Below are 19,146 nucleotides of genomic sequence, written 5' to 3' on the forward strand. Positions count from 1 at the left end.
TATAGACTAAAATTGAAACAGCTCCGTTAAATCTTACGTACCGTGTCCTTCTAATTATGTATGTTAATAATACCTACTAATATATTAAGTATAGTATAAACATCTGTGCTGGAGTTCCTTTCTTTAATTTTGATAATTTGGCTGTAGCGACTAGCGATATCGATTTTTCTCAGCATGGACTAAAGCTAAGGAATTAAAGTTCATTGTCAGTATTCATCATGTCTTTGAACTCCCATAGCATACATGATTATTGATTAGTCAACTTTTATAACACAGAATAATCAATCAAAAATACCTCTGTAAAAAAAGGGATTCCCATTTTGCCAACAGAGGAGAGTGAGTTAAGCTTCCAAAATTTGTACAAAGAATGGTTCAAGTATACACTTTAATTTGCCCATAGCTTATATGAAATGTATTTATGGTTTATATTTTATATATTTTGCCCTCCCTATTTAATATCTACATTAATGATCTGATCGAGGAGCTGAGCGGTGCCGGTGTCGGCTGCTCGATTGATGGTGTTTGCGTGAACAGCATCAGTTACGCGGACGACATGGCTCTGCTCAGCCCGTCGATCAGCGCGCTCAGGCGGCTGTTGTCTATTTGTGAGACCTATGCAAGTGAACACGGCCTTAGATATAATGTCTCCAAGAGTGAGCTTTTGGTCTTTAAGGTGGGTAAAGCAAAACCTGTGCATGTTCCACCTGTTACTATAAATGGGACCGCGCTTAAAATAGTATCAAAATTTAAATACCTGGGACATATCATTAACGAGGATCTCAGAGATGATGATGATATTGAGAGGGCAAGAAGAGCGTTAGCCGTGCGCTGCAATATGCTAGCCCGCCGGTTTGCGCGGTGTACAGTGGAGGTCAAAATTGCACTTTTTAAAGCTTTTTGTCAACCACTGTATACATGCGCCCTGTGGGTGGCATATACGAGGCGGGCGTTTGACGCTCTTCGTGTCCAATACAATAACGCTTTCAGGATGCTGCTCGCGCTCCCGCGATACTGCAGTGCATCTGGCATGTTCGCTGACGCTAGAACTGACGACTTTCCGTCAGTTTTACGCAAGCGTACAGCGTCACTGATGTGCAGAGTTCGCGAGAGTGACAACAGCATACTGAAGGCGATATGTGGGCAAGCTGACGGCGCGATAGCGGCGCACTGGGAGCACGTCCATGTCCATGTTTCTAGTGCGCCGGTACCGTGGCGCAAATACGCCAAATAGTGAAATTAAACTTAATCACTTTTTATCATTACTAACATAGGATTAAAAAATTATTGTTAATTACTTACCGCTATGGGCTGTGATAGTCTGTAATAAACGTATTTTATTTTTATTTTATTTATTTATTTGTCGCTTATGCCCTTTCCATTTTTTGCTGTTCCATTGCTTGTTTTCTATGAGAAGCCGGCCCGGCCTATCATAGAAAACAAAGCAATCAAAAACATATCCAACACGGTTTTTTACTTTAACGCGGCGTCACCTAAAGTGTCTCACTGCCGCACTTAGAGTGGAACATTCATTACTTAAAATATGTTTAATTCAAAATTTTGACATAAGTCCTTATCATACATTGTCTGTCAAACTCTTCATTCATTATTCAATTGAAGGTTAATCATAATGAAATGTCTCTGAGTACGTAAGTAATTAATGTTCCACTCTGAGTGTGGCAGTTAGAGAAATGGCAATGATTTGAAAAATTGTGATTGAATAAAAATTTGACGACCAAACTCTCCTTCGTCATGTGAGGTCATGTGATCTTCTTCTTCAATGACGTTCCTCGTCACGATGGTTGAGACAAAACTTTCTAAAAATCTTGGAAAAACAGAATTTGGTCTTCGGTAGTCTGGGAGTTGGGACTCAATGTTTCCTAAACAATAACACAGGCTATCAATACATTTATTTGTACAATAAAAATCGAACGTGTTTATGGAATGTCTGATAAGCACGAACTGCGATGGGCGATACAAAAACCGTGACCATCCGCGACTACACTATCTAATTCCATCTCGTACTATCACCGCAAAATATTAGCCGTTGCGAATCTAGCAAAGCTCTTATACTATCCCACTGAGAAACAAACGAAATGAAACCCTAACACGCTGGCATAGAGTTGAAAAGAGAGTGTACAGGTTAGAGAGTCTATAAATTACGCTTATGAAAAACGGCTCGTAAGACATCGTTGTTAAACATCAAATTCGACTGCACATTCCTGATGTCTTAAGTATGAATTATATTCCGGTTACCTCCGATGGAAACTCTACTTTATTCGCAACAGTTAAGGTCCGAAATTGAGTAACACGGGAGTGCGGTCAAGCTAGATCCTTAGGGATCCAGGGTTTAGTCACGGTTTTATTTGAATTCACATAATATAAATATTTGGACATTTATTGGTAGTGGGTCTGGTGTCGCATATTAAATGGTAGCGCGATTCGACGCGGCCGTCTCGACCGACAAATTGTACAAGTAACAAGGGAGATTTGGTATTTGATTTGCCCGATTACTGGGATTTAGGTGGAAAATATTTATTAATGTGGCTTTCCATGGATTTCTGTTATGCCCATAACTTTAATTTGTACTTAGAAGTCAGTATAGTTATGGCATTTTTCAATTTTATTGCACAATCGTGGATTACTTTTTTTTCTACTTCCCCATAATCATATTATTGTCTTGCTTACCTTTGATTTTTCCTTTTTAATCATTACTAACCCAGCATCTGTTGTAAGTTCCAAGTGTCCTGTAATCTCTACAATTTGCTTTTTGGTTCAGCAGTAGCCAGTTAGTACCTTGGACCTTAGTAATTCACCTTGCCTTAATATCGTACGTATTACAATCATCCAGATCATTATCCATAGGCAATTAATCGTTATACTCCAAATTCGGTGTGAAAATTAAGACCGACGTAGCGCGGCGTCACCTTCTTTCCTTTTGGGAGTCCAAAATCGACCAAAACGGTGACAATTGGTGCATATCACCGAATTACCTTCGGCGCCTTTGTCCAATTGATCTTTTTTGGTCTTTTTCCATTCATTTGGTTATTTATTTGGCTTTCTGTGGGGACGCGGCTGCTCATTATATGGTCGGACTTTAGCACGCGTCGTCGTACTAAATCTCTCGAGGAATGCTAGCGGGTTACCCGACGTTTTTTCTGGTGATTGATTGAAGTAAATGCTTTCTTTTCGTCTGGTGTTTATTGCGGGGTGAGCAGGGAGCTTCAGACGTGCTGCGTTTGCGAATATTGTGAATTTATTAACGTCTATGGTAAAGCGATGTTGATTTCTAACGATTTGTTGAAATCATTTGATAACAATAAAATTAGTATGTTTCATATAAAATTAACCACATTTTATATCTTGATTAAATAATTGGGTCTTATTGATGTGCTTCCAGATAGTATTATGTTTTCCAGAGTAGGTACAGTATTATCAGTCATAGGTCGCAAAGTCCTCTGCTTTTTAAACACGAATTATGTAATGCTAAGTCTTACTTCAGCCATTATTAAAAACCTATTTTATTTTCAAATATCGAATGCCAAATCTACTACCATACGTACGGAAGCAGAATCGCATCTCGTGTGAAGCTCCTGCATAGACGAGATGGATCGATTGCGGCGGGCGGCGATAAGACGTATTTACATGTGAGCCATTAATTCCCCGTATCTGATCCAGCTCAGACTCCTCAGCTGTCCACAGATATCCAGAACTTAGTACTTTTAGCGGCTAATTTGGGTAAACGCAGATTAAATCGTGATGCGGTCTTTGGCAATGACACATCTATGCTTCAGAGTTTAAGCATATATTAATACGTGCATTGTAATGTCGCCCGCAACTTAAAGAATAAGTACCTATAAGGAGTGAGCACACTGAGGCGGGCCGTGCCGGGGCTCATCGCAAAAATCCGCCTCCATACAATTTGTATGGAAGCGGAAATCCGCTGCGCCCCGAAACAGTGTGCGATACTTCCATACAAATTGTATGTAGGCGGATTTTTGCGATGAGCCTCGGCACGGCCCGTCTCAGTGTGCTCACTCCTCTATTCCGCATTACTGCTAAGTAACAATTTCCCGGGATAAAAATGGTTCATATTATAGGCACTCTTTTTCCAGTGTCCAAAAAAATAATACTACACCAAGCCAATGTCACAACATCTAAAGGCAAAGGGTGGAGCAGCATAAAATCTAAGGAAATTGGAAAATGTCGGACCTACTGGCCGCCACACCGACTAGGACCTCACCGTTCAAAACATTAATATTATTATTATGTAATTTATAAAACAATAAATATATATTTATTTATTATATGTGTAATATATTATAGTCTATTCTACTAAGTATATATATATATATACACATATAGTAACAATATTACTTATATTAAAAAAAAAAAAAAGTGTCCATGGCGTGATGGACCACAATTAATTAAAATTCATAATATTATTTCAATTATCCTTGGTGCGAAAAATCTAAATAATAAAATAACAAAAAAAAGGATATGGACGAACAGTCCATAGACGGCCACAATTTTATAATAAAATAATAATAATAATAATAATAATACTTGAGAGATTAAAAAGGTCTTTGAATGTTTTTGGCGATAACAGGAACTGGTCTGTGGAGTCACCACATACTTCATAATTTAATAGCGATGCGGGTAACATAGTCGGTTATTTAGTATTTTGTCGTACCATACGCATTATATAAATTACCATAAATGGAAGTGGTCACACAGACGTACCCCGAAAATGAGTTGTGGACTGCATAATGCATCGCGACAGGATGGCTCGCCCAAATTGCTGCTCGATTAGTTTCCCAGTAAACGATTTGTATTCGATATGCTCCGATTGTGAAACAATACTCGTAAAAAATAGGATGCGAACAATTGTTACCATGACTGTATGACAATTGACGCTAATATCATATTGTGTCGGTAATTGTGATGATAGTATTGATATTTGAATAGTTATTTTTGAGGACAGCTCCAAAATTGTCGAAATAGAAGCCACTCATTGCTGTCACTCTTCTTTACTCAAAGCAAAATATATAAGAGAACCCAAAGGAGTGGACCTATACTTTAAGATTGGCCAATTTTCTTGATGCATACACTTACTGAGTGACAAAGAAGAAAAATAGCGAACATAATTCGTACATATTTGGACGACATAAAACATTAGCAAGGCCATAAGTTACAGCTGGAATTGACGATCACTCGCACGTCGAGCGCGCCGCGCCGGAGACGCGCGCCGGTTTACGCGCAGAGTTAGGGCACCAGTTACTTCGGAGTCGGCTCTAATTTTCCGTGTCGTTACCCCGGCCGGGGGCGCCGACGACATCAGACCGGGGGTCCTCCCTCGTAAATTTGCCGAAAATAATAAAAACCCGACGCCGACAGCGCGAGATGTCGTCGATGAACATTCGTTAAAATTCTGCGGCGCCTGCCCGCGCCACCGGCGGTGGAAACGCCGAAAAATTCATAAGTTTTTGTCCGGCGCAATTCGTCCTCGGGAAAACGGCCGAATAAACGTCATTTTTTGCCGTCCGCCAATTGCGCCGACCGCGGCCGAAAAACTGTGACATACGAGGAAGCTCGGATGCGTTCGACGGGTGACTTTTGTTACCTCTCTCCCGAACATTCCGCTCGCTTTTTACCTTTTGGCTCTGGCAAATTGATCCCCTCGACGTGGATCCATTTATTGAGGCTGTTCGCGGTCGGCTCGCTGCATATCGGATTCTGACGGGGTTCACTGTATTATTAATTACCGGTTACTCTAATTATATTTTATGTGACAAAACACTAGGCTAATACCAGTAAGTGAGCATGATGCTGAGCATCGACCGCGCATTATAGAGCTTAAATTTTATCTGTCCTGGAACCGTACATGGGCGGCTGTCAGCTTGAATTACAATCAAATCAGAAGAAACCTCATTGATGCCTCAAACAAAAAATAATCCAATCGCCTGTCTTAGACCAATAAGGGGGTAGAATGTTATTGTTTCGCCTAGCCGGTCAAACCAGCCGACAACACTGTAGGTTCTTTCATCTCGGCTGGACGTATCTTCGTTAATACCACTAATAACTCTGGTCCCGGCGTCTATGAATCAACTTTATCACGCCTTAAATAAAGGCGGCTTTATTTTTAGCCGATGCATCTGTCTTTGTATTGTCTTAGTGATTTGCGGTGAGGATAAAGGGAGCGAGATGGCGAACCGGATTCTATGGATGAGACGGAGACGGAGCGATTTCAACAATTAATTATAATGGGCACGGTGTTGTTGGCGGCTTTTTCCCTCGGCCCAAAGAATTCGGATTCCCCAAATATATTTTCACGCCAATCGCGAATCGGACATGTAAATTACGAGGGTATTCCAAAAAGACTTCCCAAAGAACGTGGGCTTAGAGAATATTTTCTGTAGAATCTTTCACACCATATCAACCTGCAGAGTTAGCATCACAGTATAGACAGTAACGCAAAAGAATGACAGATTTTTCAATGTAAAACAATATCTGCCCCTTAGTTTATTTTTCCATAGCAAGAGAAACCATTTCAAGGGTGGCCCGTGGCCATGCTTCATGCTGATGCTGCATTAATCTGACTTGCATCGCACGGTGCACAATAGTCTTGAAGGACATTCACAATTTTACAACCAGCACGTGACACACCAACATGTAAATTGTCCACATTTAATGTTGTTTACTGTCCTAACTGACGATTTAAAAACACATTAAAATATATCTGTTTATGCATGACAAAAAGTTTCGTGAAGTGCTTGAGTTTGGTCAGAGCAAAGTCGGGTTCTGTATACTTACCTGATCTAAATTCTGCTTTACGTGTTTGTCTTTAGGGTAAGGTTGAAAGGGTGCCTTGTTTTTTACGTAAACAATAAAATTCTAGACAATAATTGGTAAAACTGTATCTTTGCTTTGCCTTGTGCTGGCCTATAGCAGTTACATTAATTAACTGGTATTATAGGCCAGCATAGGCATAATTATTTAAAAAACCTTAAATAAATAAATAAAATATATTTTTTTATTATTCAATTCGTTACAATTTTTCACAATGAGAGGAACACAATATTATGTATTTATACAAAGTATACTGATAGGGAAATCATGCGCAGCCGTACTAAGTAGTATGAACTGTGTCACAACTGCATAGCTCAACCTTACTTTGCTTCTTTCCACATTTCGAAGCAGAAAGTTGGATTATACTTATAGTTAACAATATTTAAGGAACTCTATAAAACATATTCACAATCTTTATAAAGAGCTACCGAGGCTCGCTCGTAGATATAAAATATAATTTCAATAGTTTAATGGCCAATAACACGTTAGTCATAAAACTTATCGTCACTAACACCAAGGCTAATTCCTGATGACCTCTAGACCTGCCCGGGTGGTCCTTATCTAAAAGTGGCACCTGTAACCTGTTCAGATGTTTTGGCTAAAACGTACCGAATCCGTACTAATAGGTATTAGGGGGCGTCCACAAATTAAATCTCATCTAATCTTACGTTGGGGAGAGGGAGGGTCTCGGCAAATCTCGCGTAATTTTTTTCTAACAAAATAATACTATTTTGGTCCATTTCACCCAGATTGTACGTATGCTTAAGATTTAATCGTAAGCGTAATCGTTAATATACGATTAAGATCATTCACAAATTCTCATATATCTACTGACTGTCAAACCAAACGTTTACGTATTTACTACTAGCTGTTGCCCGCGACTTCGTTCGCGTGGACTTCAGTTTATAGCGCGCGATGTCAACAAAATTGGTGTCAAAAGCTTTTATAAAAAAAACCCTGGTACCCCTTAAATCAAAACAGCTGTGCAGAGTGTACGTAATATTTCATTTTTTTTAATTAAACTTTATATTTTATGCCAAATTTTAAAGCTTATTTAGCCCCCCAATTACACAACTTTACCCATAAACTATTTATCATTGATAGGTTTAAGATTACGTCACTGTATATCATATAAATATAATATAAAGTACTGACTTATTAAATAACGTAAAAAAGAAATAACATTCGAAAAAATATATAAAATTGGATGTATGATGATACCACCCCTTATAGAAAGATGTTGGGCAAGCGTTAGCGCGATGTAAGAGACGCACGGCGCCATCTAGTATGAATTTTTGGAACTAACTTAATTTGAACAAATTTTCGTATTTTCACCCCCTTACAACCCTTTTTTCCAGTAAAAAAGTAGTCTATGTCCTTTCTCAGGCTTTAGACTATATGTATACAAAATTTCATTACAATCGGTTCGGTAGTTTTGGCGTGAAAGCGAGACAGACAGACAGAGATACTTTCGCATTTATAATATTATTATAGTATAGATTTACGTATATACTACGTAAGAAACCAATAATAGAACCAGAAAGTATATAATACGTAAGAAACCCACCAAGGGGTAGGGGGTTGAATAAAATCTCACGAAATCTCACCAAGGGGGAGGGGGGTTCAATAAATTCAAAAAAACCTCACGTAATTTGTGGAAGCACCCTTACAAATCCCCCCCCCCAACAAATTTGCGGGCATCACCTAGTGCCTTCACTCTTCACGCTAAAACCAAGAACCTGCAGTAAGTGCCCATTTTGGGTGTTTTAAATTGTTATTGATATGCCAAGCGCATCAATAATAATATCTATTGAAAATGGAAATTGCTTTTTGGTTCGGTTCACGCTTCTATCTTATTGTCATTCTTTTCTTAATTTACGTTGTGCCTATAGATAATTATACCTATGGATAATTTTGATCTTTGGTTTCCCTCAAAACTTTGGTGACCCCAAATAGTGTTTCTTGCATTACAGACGGCATTTTTAAGTATGTACTGAGTTTGGGTAGAAAGATAAGCAACTAAAAGAAGGAAACTGTTAAAATAATCTTTGTTTTTAAATTCAATTTTAATTTTGACAGCGTTTTTATTTTCCTATGCCTGATATCGGCTCTACCGCCTCTACAGACACGATAAGAACGCTTCGTGCTTTTAATTACATATTTTTACGACTGACTACTGTGAAGGTGAAGTAGCCCAAGGTGCTAATAATATGGGAATTAGCATGGGTAGAACATTTAGACACGGCATTTCGAGGAAAAAAACCGATTTTGAAATTGTTTAGGGCCATTTTGACATTTCATGTACTTAGTAGGATTTTTAATTTTTTTCTTGTAGATAATTACGAGGCCTACGTACAAGGCAGTTTTGGCGTGTGGCCAAATTAGAAATATGGTCGGTGTAAATTGAATTGCATTCTAATACCCGTTTACATTATATCAATAGCAATCCAGCGCTGGATTGGATCACTGGATTGGAGTAGTGTAAGGCGGCCATAAGCGCGTTTAGCGGCCAACCTTCAATTTTCTTGTTCCAGTTCCTGTCAATGTCATCCATATTTTGTATGTAGCAGCATGTAGCCGAATTGCGACAATTCATAATTCGGCTACATGCATTTTGAGTGACATTTTTGTTGCATCCAATCCACGCTCCCATGACAATGTCATCCGCTCGTAAGTCATCCTTGTAAGTCTGTGTATTTTCTAACAAACAAATCGTGCACTATTCTGAATTTAAAAATCTGTGGAGTAGATGATTACGTCAGAAAGTTTATCAATGAAACGCTCAGCTTCTTAAAGTGCCATTAAAGTAGCTATTTTTGTATTTCCTCTGTTAAGTTTTTGCAATTCTAGGATTTTATACCGGAAAAGGAAAACAGTCATATATTTTTAGTGCTTCATTGATAAAACAAGTTTTGTGGTTTCCTTTATTCTTTGCTCAGAGAATATCACGCTTTGCTTTGAAGCATTTTAGAGTTCCGTAGCTCAGTCTCAAAAGTTTCGTAATTTTCGCCTTTGATCTACCTTTTAAAACCCTAAAACCGTGGGAGAGCCATGCTTCGGCACGAATGGGCCGGCACGACCGGTGAAACACCATGTTCTAACAGAAAACCGGCGTGAAACAGCGCTTGCACTGTGTTTCGCCAAGTGAGTGAGTTTACTGGAGGCCCAATCACCAACCGTATTCCCTTCCCTACCCTCCCCTATTCCCTTCCCATCTCTACCCTCCCCTATTACCCTATTCTCTCTTAAAAGGCTGGCAACGCACCTGCAGCTCTTCTGATGCTGCGAGTGTCCATGGACGACGGAAGTTGCTTTCCATCAGGTGACCCGTTTGCTGTTTGCCCCTTTATTTCATTAAAAAAAAACTCAGCTCTAACAGTTGATACATATACTTAGTTTTTTTCTAGATTCAGCCATGGATTACTCCACTTGCCGTGCCAAGTACTTAGGCTATTATTCACGGAGATGCGATCAGCTCATTGCACACCCAAATCTCGTGCTGTATGAATGGGCCCCCACAATCTGCACACTTTATCAACACCACGACACCACGCTATCACTATGACTCCATCTAGTAGTGGATGTTGTATAAAAACTAGACACAAACCACAGTTAAAATTCAGTAGAGTAATCTTTCTGTTACTGCATTGTTTTCCTGCAAAATATCTAAAATCACACTAATGTGTGCGCTTGAATTCGATAGCCTAGACTCTAGACTACACTCTACAGTAGTTTGAAAATGGGCTACTCATAATGGATGGAAAATAAAAAATAGGCAAAAACCACAATTTAAATTCAGTAAAATCAGCCTTTAAATTTTTATTTCCTGATATTGCATTGCTTTACAGTAGCCCTAGCACGGTCAACAGTAGAAATGCGAAAGTATAGACAAACTGTGGACATAAACTTAAGGCGGGGATTAATCTTAATCCAAAACGATAACCTTGCACACAACCAAAGACCAAGCGTATATGCATCGCAATAAGATTCATTTTAGCTTAGCATAAAACTGTAGTTACTCGGGCGGATCTTCTCTATTTTTCATTTTTTTTTATATCTTTGGAAATAAACTTTAAGGAACAAAATTGTTCGGTTAAGGACATTTTAATATAGATTTATTAACAATTTATTCAAATAAAATGTATAATTATCCTAGTTACTTATATTTCGATGAAATAGATTTTTATCGGAGGTGAGTTTGTAAAATAATTACAGTCAAAGTATTACGTTTTATTAAAATGTTTATGGTTTAAGGTATTTTAAATATTGTGCTTTATATCTTATATTTTTTAACACTTTTTTATTATATTGGAACTAGGTAAACCGGAAGTCACGGAATAACAAATTGGGGTTTATCCTCGCCTTAAGATGTCGTTCCGATCTTTACCGCGGCCAATCGCGACCGACAAAAATTCAATTAAAATGCCACTTTATGACAGACTATAGTATATGTCATAGAGTAGGATATTATTTGAATTTTTAGGACTAGAGTCTGTCACAAAGTGGCATTTTAAAAGAATTTTTGGAATGAAAAAAGATCGGAACGCTACCTTAAGTTTACCTCCTCTACTGGTGGCCGTGCTGGGGCTATTGCACTAAATTATTTGTGATCATACAGGTGTGCCTGAATGCCCAAAACTGCGTTACGTCAATATGATATGAAATTCATATTATACTTAATTCATTTATTTCATTTATATTATCTATATCCGTGTAACAGCACCTACTTCATCAAAACCGATCCAGTCTCTTCCTCTATTGACCTATCTTTATACAAACAATCTTTGTAACCTTCCCATGTCGTGCTTAACAATCTCTTGGTTAGATTTTTACATCAATGTGCTCATTCATATCAGGAGACAACTAGTTTAGCATACAAGTGGGCTGAGACCATCTGATAGTCGCAATTACAACGTACGTGTCACCTCGTAGGGCTGACAAATACTGATCGCGATTTGCAGTTTTTTTAGTTTGTTATTATACCTTATCCGTAATCCGCGTACCTCGCCTTCTCCTTATCTATACTAATGTTATAAAAGAGTAGGTTGTCTGTCTATTACTTCTTCGACTTAAACTGCTAAACTGATTTTCGTTATCGGAACTTAGCGTAAAGATCCTTCAAATCTCGAGAAAGAGCTTGCGATTAACAAACATCTAGAATTCCATTAGCATCCAATTTTATATGTGCCACAACCCTAGAATTTTCTCGTGAGCGGCAGCCCTGGAGAGTGGAGATGGTATCAGCGCTGGGAGCGTCTCCAATTATGCTGTTTGTTGTTATGACAACGTTTTTATTGCGCACGCACTCACGACTCGGTACTTCCCAAATTAGTCGTGTTATGACATGAGATAAATCTCCAAATCATATTTTTACATCTTAGTATATTTTTGAGTCTGTTGACAAAAGCTGTTTTCCATAATATTACTTATTTTAATGTTGTAGTTACATCTTATTCAATATTGATATCTGTACTTAATGCATAAGCAGACTTCAAATTTCAATAATGATTTTTTAATTTCATCCTAAATTGGTAATTTAAGTAAAATTAATACCCTGATTTTGAGACTTTAAAAAGAAGCAAAAAGTTGCAAAATAGTGAACCAAAAGTACATGGACCAGTTTATGCAGGAAGGGTGCAGTCATTAAAAAGAGCAGGTGTTTTCAATAGATTTATCTATATATTTTAATGAAGATTTCAATACAGCTGTCAAGTACAGTCTCTTCCACCAAGCAACATTTTTTTATTAATTTTTGTAGAAAAATTGCAAATCAACAATATATTATTGCGTCAAATCACTGTTCGTCCTTCATTTACAAAAACAATTTTATGTTCTCCGTATATCTATTCCGTTAATCTTTTAATGCACTTAAAGTTAATGAATTCCATGGAAAATTATATTCATTTATAATTATATATTTTTTAATTTAAACTAAATATTTATTATCTATATATTACAATTTTAACTTACACTTAGATTTTTCATCAATCGTTATTATTGTGCGTTTAGTTGCTCACAGCGATCATTGAACACTAGATCAGGTGTTTCACTATAAGTATTTTTTCCTTGATAAAAAAAAATCACTTAAAATTATTGAATCCAAGAAAATAAAATTCCAAAATTTTAAAAATTTTGCAAGGTATATTGAAACTTGCATGAAAATGAAATAAATAAAAAAAAATTGTCATTTTACTGAAATTTTATGCTGATTTTAATTTTGAAATTTTCTTACAAGTAGTTCTAAGGGACTAGACTTGCTCTATAACAGTTTACTCACGTGATAGAAGTACAATCAACAATGATTCAAAATATTATGTGATTTTAATTTTTTCATGATTTGTTATAAACATAAGTTCCCAACATAATACCGAACAATCTAATGAACAACTAAGCGCACTCTTCTCACAGCACAATTGACAAAACATATTTTAAAAATATGTCTATTTAAACATGTAAATAATATACCTTATGATTGTATTTACAAAATAAAGCAACGTCGTCAATTTACTCTAATATAGTGGGAAATAAAACGAATTCTAACAACGACGTGAGCTTTAGATTTGGTGACAAATCATACAATTGCAACTTGCAAAATAACGTTAAAATCACTTAGCGTTTTTTAAATACTATTTCAATGACAATTTTTGGTCTTGTGGCTATGCTTGCGATTTTAAATTATTTTCTAATCAAAAAGTAGATTATAAGATTAGTTGTACAAACACCGGTTTACAGCTGTTCTTATATTATAATCTTTGTACAAGCTATAATGCAGGCAATTCTTTAAAGTACAGCTGGTGTATTTTGAAAAATCCAATATCCCAGAAGCTCACGCCGTTACATCTTGACTAATCTTATGTCTATTGCAGTGGAGTAGGTAGCTAATGTGAAAACTATTGTGACTCACTACGTGTTAGAACATGACCCCATATGGCGGTGATACTTTCAACAAACAATAATAATAATTTAACAATTCATACGCCTAAAATATATTCAGGGACTACGAGATGTTAACAAAACATTTACAATTATTTATCGATTAATTTCTTGGTGGCCCATCGTTGACCACCGTCCCCTTGCACTTTACAAACTCCTATCGCGACGTTAAACAACGCCTCGTAATTATAAAATTTTGTACTGTAACATCGTCGAATCTAGCCGAGATCCGGCCACATGCAGGTCATATAAAAACATCGAAAAAACTTCTAAACGGCCATCTAGGAAGCTTAACTATGTACACGGTACGAAAACCCGAAAGAACGAGAGACGAAAACGAAATAGGAACGATACAAAACGACGCCCCACCGGGACACATAAATACATTCTATGTACACTCGAGTCAGTCCTGCGTCTCAACGTCCAGCCCGTTCACCATGCGCTCGATGCTCTTGAGGTCGGAGGCGCGGGGCGCGGCGGGCGCGGCGGGGGTGACGGGCCCGGCGGGGGTGACGCCGTCGGGCGGCGGGTCGGCGGACGCCGCGCGCGTCGGCGGCGAGCCCGCGCGCACCCGCGCCGGCGACGAGCTGAGACTCCGCGCGCGCGGCGCCACCTGCTCGAACGCCGAGCCCAGGCCGGGCAGCGCGTACGGCGCGAACCGGTGCGCCTTGCCCAGCGCGGGAGCCGGCGCGGGGGGCGCGGGCGGCGGCGGCAGCGAGTACTGCTGCAGCAGCGGGTGCAGGTTGAATAGCAGCCCCGGCGGCATCTGGTGCGGGGGGAAGAACGGCGGGGGATACAGCGAGGGGGGGTACAGGTAGGGCAGGAGGGGCGGCTGGACGGGGGGGCCGAGGGACACATCGGGCGCGGGGGAGTGGGGGGACGGCCGCGACGGGCCGGCGGGGGGTGACGGGGCCCGCGCGCCGCCCGAGCACGACGAGTCCGAGCCGGCCTCGTCCGGCCCGGAGTCTCCGCCGCCGCCGCTCGAGCTGAACCATGCTGGAACAAGAGAACACGGGTCAGGATTTCAGGCAATGGCTAAGAGATATCCTGTGAGCTTTGATTATCACGATAGTTTAAGCCTCTTTTAACTCTTAATAAACACTACGAAAATAATTATTTAAAGAAATTCTTCAAAAGGTTCTGGATTCTAGAACTAAGTAGTTTTCGGTAGATACTCACAGCTGGAGTGCGTGGTGGTTGGCGGGGGCGGGCTGGAGGGGCCTCCCACGTCCAGCGGCCGCTCATCGTCGTCGTCGCGGTCGGCGCGCGCCGTCAGCAGCGCCTGCCTGCGATACACCGACAGACTGCTCGTGTTATATTGTGTCGTACTAGGACCTCATAGCTGATATTGGCTTATACTAGGAGATTATGATGGGGATCATGTTATGGTTGAGCTGATATTGGGTTTATACGCAAGGGGCTCATAGAGCTGAACTAATGGTTTTACTAGGAGCTCATAAGGCTGAAATTATAATGGGGTCATATACTAAGAGCGAGGTATGCAATGTGTAACAAAAGCAAAACTAAGTGATAAATGATAATAATATTATACTTTAGGGTGTGTACAGTGTATGTGTCCCTTATACATGGTGTAACTAAACTAAGTGATAGTATTTTAGGGTGTGTATGTGTTCCTTACATAGAGTTCACTGTGAAAGTAGCGGGGCTGAAAGAGCAATTTTTTTAATGTAATTTGTATGGGCAAGCGCCCCAGCAGCGTCACGAGTTTCCCCATACAAAAGTGAAAAAAAAAGATCTTTCAGGGCTGCTACTTTTACAGTGAACTCTCTACAAGGAACACATACACACCGTAAAGTATCATCACTTAGTTTTGTTACAGCCGGTATAATGTAAATAACTGTGAAAGTAGCAGCGCTACTATTATATGAAGATCATGTGGTTGAGCTGAACCCCCCCCTGGGTTAAATACACTTGGGAGGCAGGCAAAACTACTCCATCATTGGCACCTTCAATTTTAGTTTCAAAATACGTACGATGTATGCCAATAATATCTATAGTATAAACTCTTAAAGCACAAGTCGAGAGTTTGTTCTATTGTGCCTAAAGTGCCAATAATTGGGTGGTTTTAATTCTTACTGCTAACACAAAATAAGTCGCGTATTAAGAGCGTACTATGTCGATTGGAAGACGGCTTGATATCAGGCTATAGTCATCTGTTGTTATCAGAGTTACTCCATGTTTATGATAAGCCATGAAGCTATATTGTCTATCAATATATTTTTATGATAGTTTTATAATAACGGAGAGTGTCGTGAAGCAAATTAGCTTAGCGCAACCTTAAAAGGGTGTTGTAGAAGTGTTTGAAATGTCTAATAAAGTAATAAAATTACGACCAATTAACTAAAAGGAACGTCCTGAACAAAATAAACATGATTTATTATAACCCTGTGTGGTATCCTATTTAACATCGCACCAAATTAGATGTCAAACTGAGCGGCCATTTTGGACGTTTATATCTCATAAACTGTGCCTTCTTATAATGGCGGCGAAGTTAATTATTACGTGGTTGATTATACACATCGTTTGTCTTTGGGACAAGTTTCATGTAAATTAGTTTAGCGGTTCATAAAAATAGTTGTTAATTCTTGTTCTTGCTTTTAATCTAAACTATTCTAAACTAAACATGTAGCTATTTTCGTCGTTATGATAATTTTGCGCTTTAAATTGAAGCTTGCTAAAAATGCGACGCTTAAAAAAGTTTTTGAACACTCGCGTATGGTCTTTTTTAAGGAGGCACGGTAGAATTTACGCCAAGACTTCTCAACTACGAATGTTGCCTTGTCAACAAAAAGATAATCATAAACTTAGACACCAAAATGCCACTGAACTGATTATTTTGAACTTTAACCTCACAAATTGAATAAAGGTATAGTTATCAAAATAAATTTGATGCATTTTTAAATTTCATTTTGTTTAAAAAGTCTCTACAGTTAACTGATACAAATATATTGTCTCAAAAATTTTGCCATTAATTTAATTTAAATATTTTTTGTAAATATAATATGAATTTTAAACGATTAATAGTATCTCTTGATTTCTAAGTTTTTGTGAAACAATCGAACTTTAACCCTTAACTGGTATCGGAGGTCAAAAGTTACCCCAGGCGTTCGAATTTTCTATGATATCTTTACTATTTAAACATGTACACTCTTCTGATTTTGTGTAATCTCGTTACGTCGTGTAGTACGGCGGATGACGAACTTACTTGGCTCTACTGTTGCTGAAAACGGAGTTACATACAGGGCTGGGGTCAAAAATTACCCCCGATACCAGAAGTGTATGTTTTTCAACGGTACCTTGTAATGGTTTTTATTTATTTTTTCGATTTATCGGGAATATTAAACCAAAATTAGCTTTTATGAAATATGTACTCGGAATCTAATTCAGAAACCACCCAAAAAACTATTATAACAGTTTGCAACGTGAAACAGTTTAGGATCGTAAGGAGAGGAAGGAAGTCAGCTGCTCTAGCGAAATTATCATAGGTACAGTTTCGGATTCTTCAAATATTAGCAGCAAAGAAGGTGTGTCAAGTATAGCAAGTGCTCATTATTGTAATTTAAAGAATTTTTTTCCAAAGTCACATACAAAATAGTAAAATTTTACGAGCAGTTTTTGGTGTCTGGTTTTGCTCTGTAATTTTTTTATTTTTAGTCGATATCGAAAGAAATTCATGCGTTTTATTATGAAGACTACATAAGAAAACTAGGTAAGAAAAGCAATAACAGGTATGTTTATGTTTTAATATATTTAAGAGCTCCTAAAGTAACAGTCGTCTTAGTATAATCGAAAACTTAGATCTTTGTTTTATATAAGGAAAAAATATTATTCAATAATGTTATTGGCCTTAAAAGCTGACATTTAGTTAGTATAAGTGATTAATTTCAGTATACAAAACCAATTAATTTGAAAAAAATCTGTTTCGATATATTTTTCATGTTTCATTGGAGTGGGGTCACTTTTTACCTCCGATACTAGATACGTTGCCTTTTTTAGCGAAACCAGCTAAGGGTTAAACACATTTTTATAGAAAAAACTGTTTTTATTTCATTCCTCATCCTTAAGCGATTTTTTTTATAATTTATTGTAAAACAATTTATTCAGCTGACTGTCCGCATAATGATATAGTCGGAAAATTGTGAAAATGTCAAGTGTTATTTCACTTGGGGTGTGAAGTTGGCATTTAGGTGACCCTCTAAATGTTAATGGTGAAGTAATGACAGGCCTGGCACCGCAGCCCTTTCATTATACCATCTAAACGCTTTATTTGAGAGAATTTTATAAATTGTTACGTAAAAGCTTGGCCTGATGACAGGCCAAACGGTTTTCACGCGACAGACGAAGGGTAATTTCTGTGAAGGTTCTTTTTAGGGCCTTTACATGTCTTTTTTAAAACCTAAAGTTTTGTGTATCTTTTTTCAGCGAAGGTTAAATAATATTTTGTTGTGACAAAAGCTGTGGCTTAACTATTCCATAGATTTTAACATGCGATGGATAAACCCTAAACCTTATTAACTAACATTGTAAAAGAAAAAGTTTGGTATTGTATTCACGTAAAAATTACTATTTAATTTATATTTTAATTTATATTAATAACTGATTTTGATCATTTGACAAAAAAAAAGTATAAAGTACCCCGAAAAAGTACAGTGTTCCCTTAAAATATCGCAATATTTACCAGTGTGTTTAAGTTTGTCGTACCACAATATATCCAGCATAAAAAAACTCTAATTCCATTTTCGAACGCGAAACAGTTTAGCCGAATTAGCATAAAAGATTTAAGCTGTAAAAATGATCGCCCCAAACTGTTATTTACCTCTTTACCGCCATTGTCTTACCCCTGGGGCCGCTGATCAGGGGTAATACTAAATTCATTTTATTAACTCGTCTCATCGCCGCCTCATAGAATTTAATTTGTACCCCTTGGACGTAGGGATGACACAATGCTACTTTGAAAATATTTTTATAAAAAAAACTAAAGAAGTAAAACCAAAATAAACTTAAGAAGGGAGATATAATATACTTTATAGAGTAAGATGAGTTTGTAGCGAAAGAATGGGGTAGGTTTTTGATAGAGAAATAAACTTAACACGACTGTACGAAGTAAGAAGGGCTTGTATCGCTGACTGTAAGATAGATTTGTTATTGTGACTTACAAGAACAAGAATTTATAAGAAGCTACACGAATAAAATCAAATATTTAAATTATAAAATCGTTAAAAAGGTAAAAAACTGAAACGTGTCAACCCTATTTTAAACTGTCCGCATTAGGGGTGTTCAGGTTACAATGTAAACCGGGTGTGGGGTTGCGCGGTTGTAATTTTACCGAATTTTTACCGGCACCCG

General features: G+C 38.0%; 2 protein-coding genes across 7 annotated transcripts in view; one reads left to right on the plus strand and one right to left on the minus strand.

Moving 5' to 3' along the window:
* Positions 1-553: 553 nt before the first annotated feature.
* On the plus strand, positions 554-1,231 carry LOC121728228. Its single transcript, XM_042116369.1, has one exon. The coding sequence runs from the start codon at positions 554-556 to the stop codon at positions 1,229-1,231; it is 678 nt and encodes a 225-aa protein (XP_041972303.1).
* An 11,809-nt stretch (positions 1,232-13,040) lies between these two features.
* LOC121727870 (T-box transcription factor TBX3) overlaps positions 13,041-19,146 on the minus strand; it is a 106,843-nt gene continuing 100,737 nt past the window's right edge. For all 6 annotated transcript variants that reach the window (XM_042115915.1, XM_042115913.1, XM_042115912.1 and 3 more), the window contains 2 exons: positions 14,959-15,083; positions 13,041-14,775 (listed from right to left, as the gene is read on the minus strand). In XM_042115915.1, the coding sequence (XP_041971849.1) occupies positions 14,183-14,775; positions 14,959-15,083 (718 nt within the window). In that variant the 3' untranslated portion in view covers positions 13,041-14,182. The remainder of the gene's footprint in view (positions 14,776-14,958; positions 15,084-19,146) is intronic.

This window comes from Aricia agestis, chromosome 6 (genome assembly GCF_905147365.1).
Source record: "Aricia agestis chromosome 6, ilAriAges1.1, whole genome shotgun sequence".
NCBI classification, from domain to species: domain Eukaryota; kingdom Metazoa; phylum Arthropoda; class Insecta; order Lepidoptera; family Lycaenidae; genus Aricia; species Aricia agestis.

What these genes read in the sequence shown, in the direction of transcription:
- LOC121728228 (XM_042116369.1), top strand. Translation starts at nt 554, where the DNA reads ATGGCTCTGCTCAGCCCGTCGATCAGCGCGCTCAGGCGGCTGTTGTCT.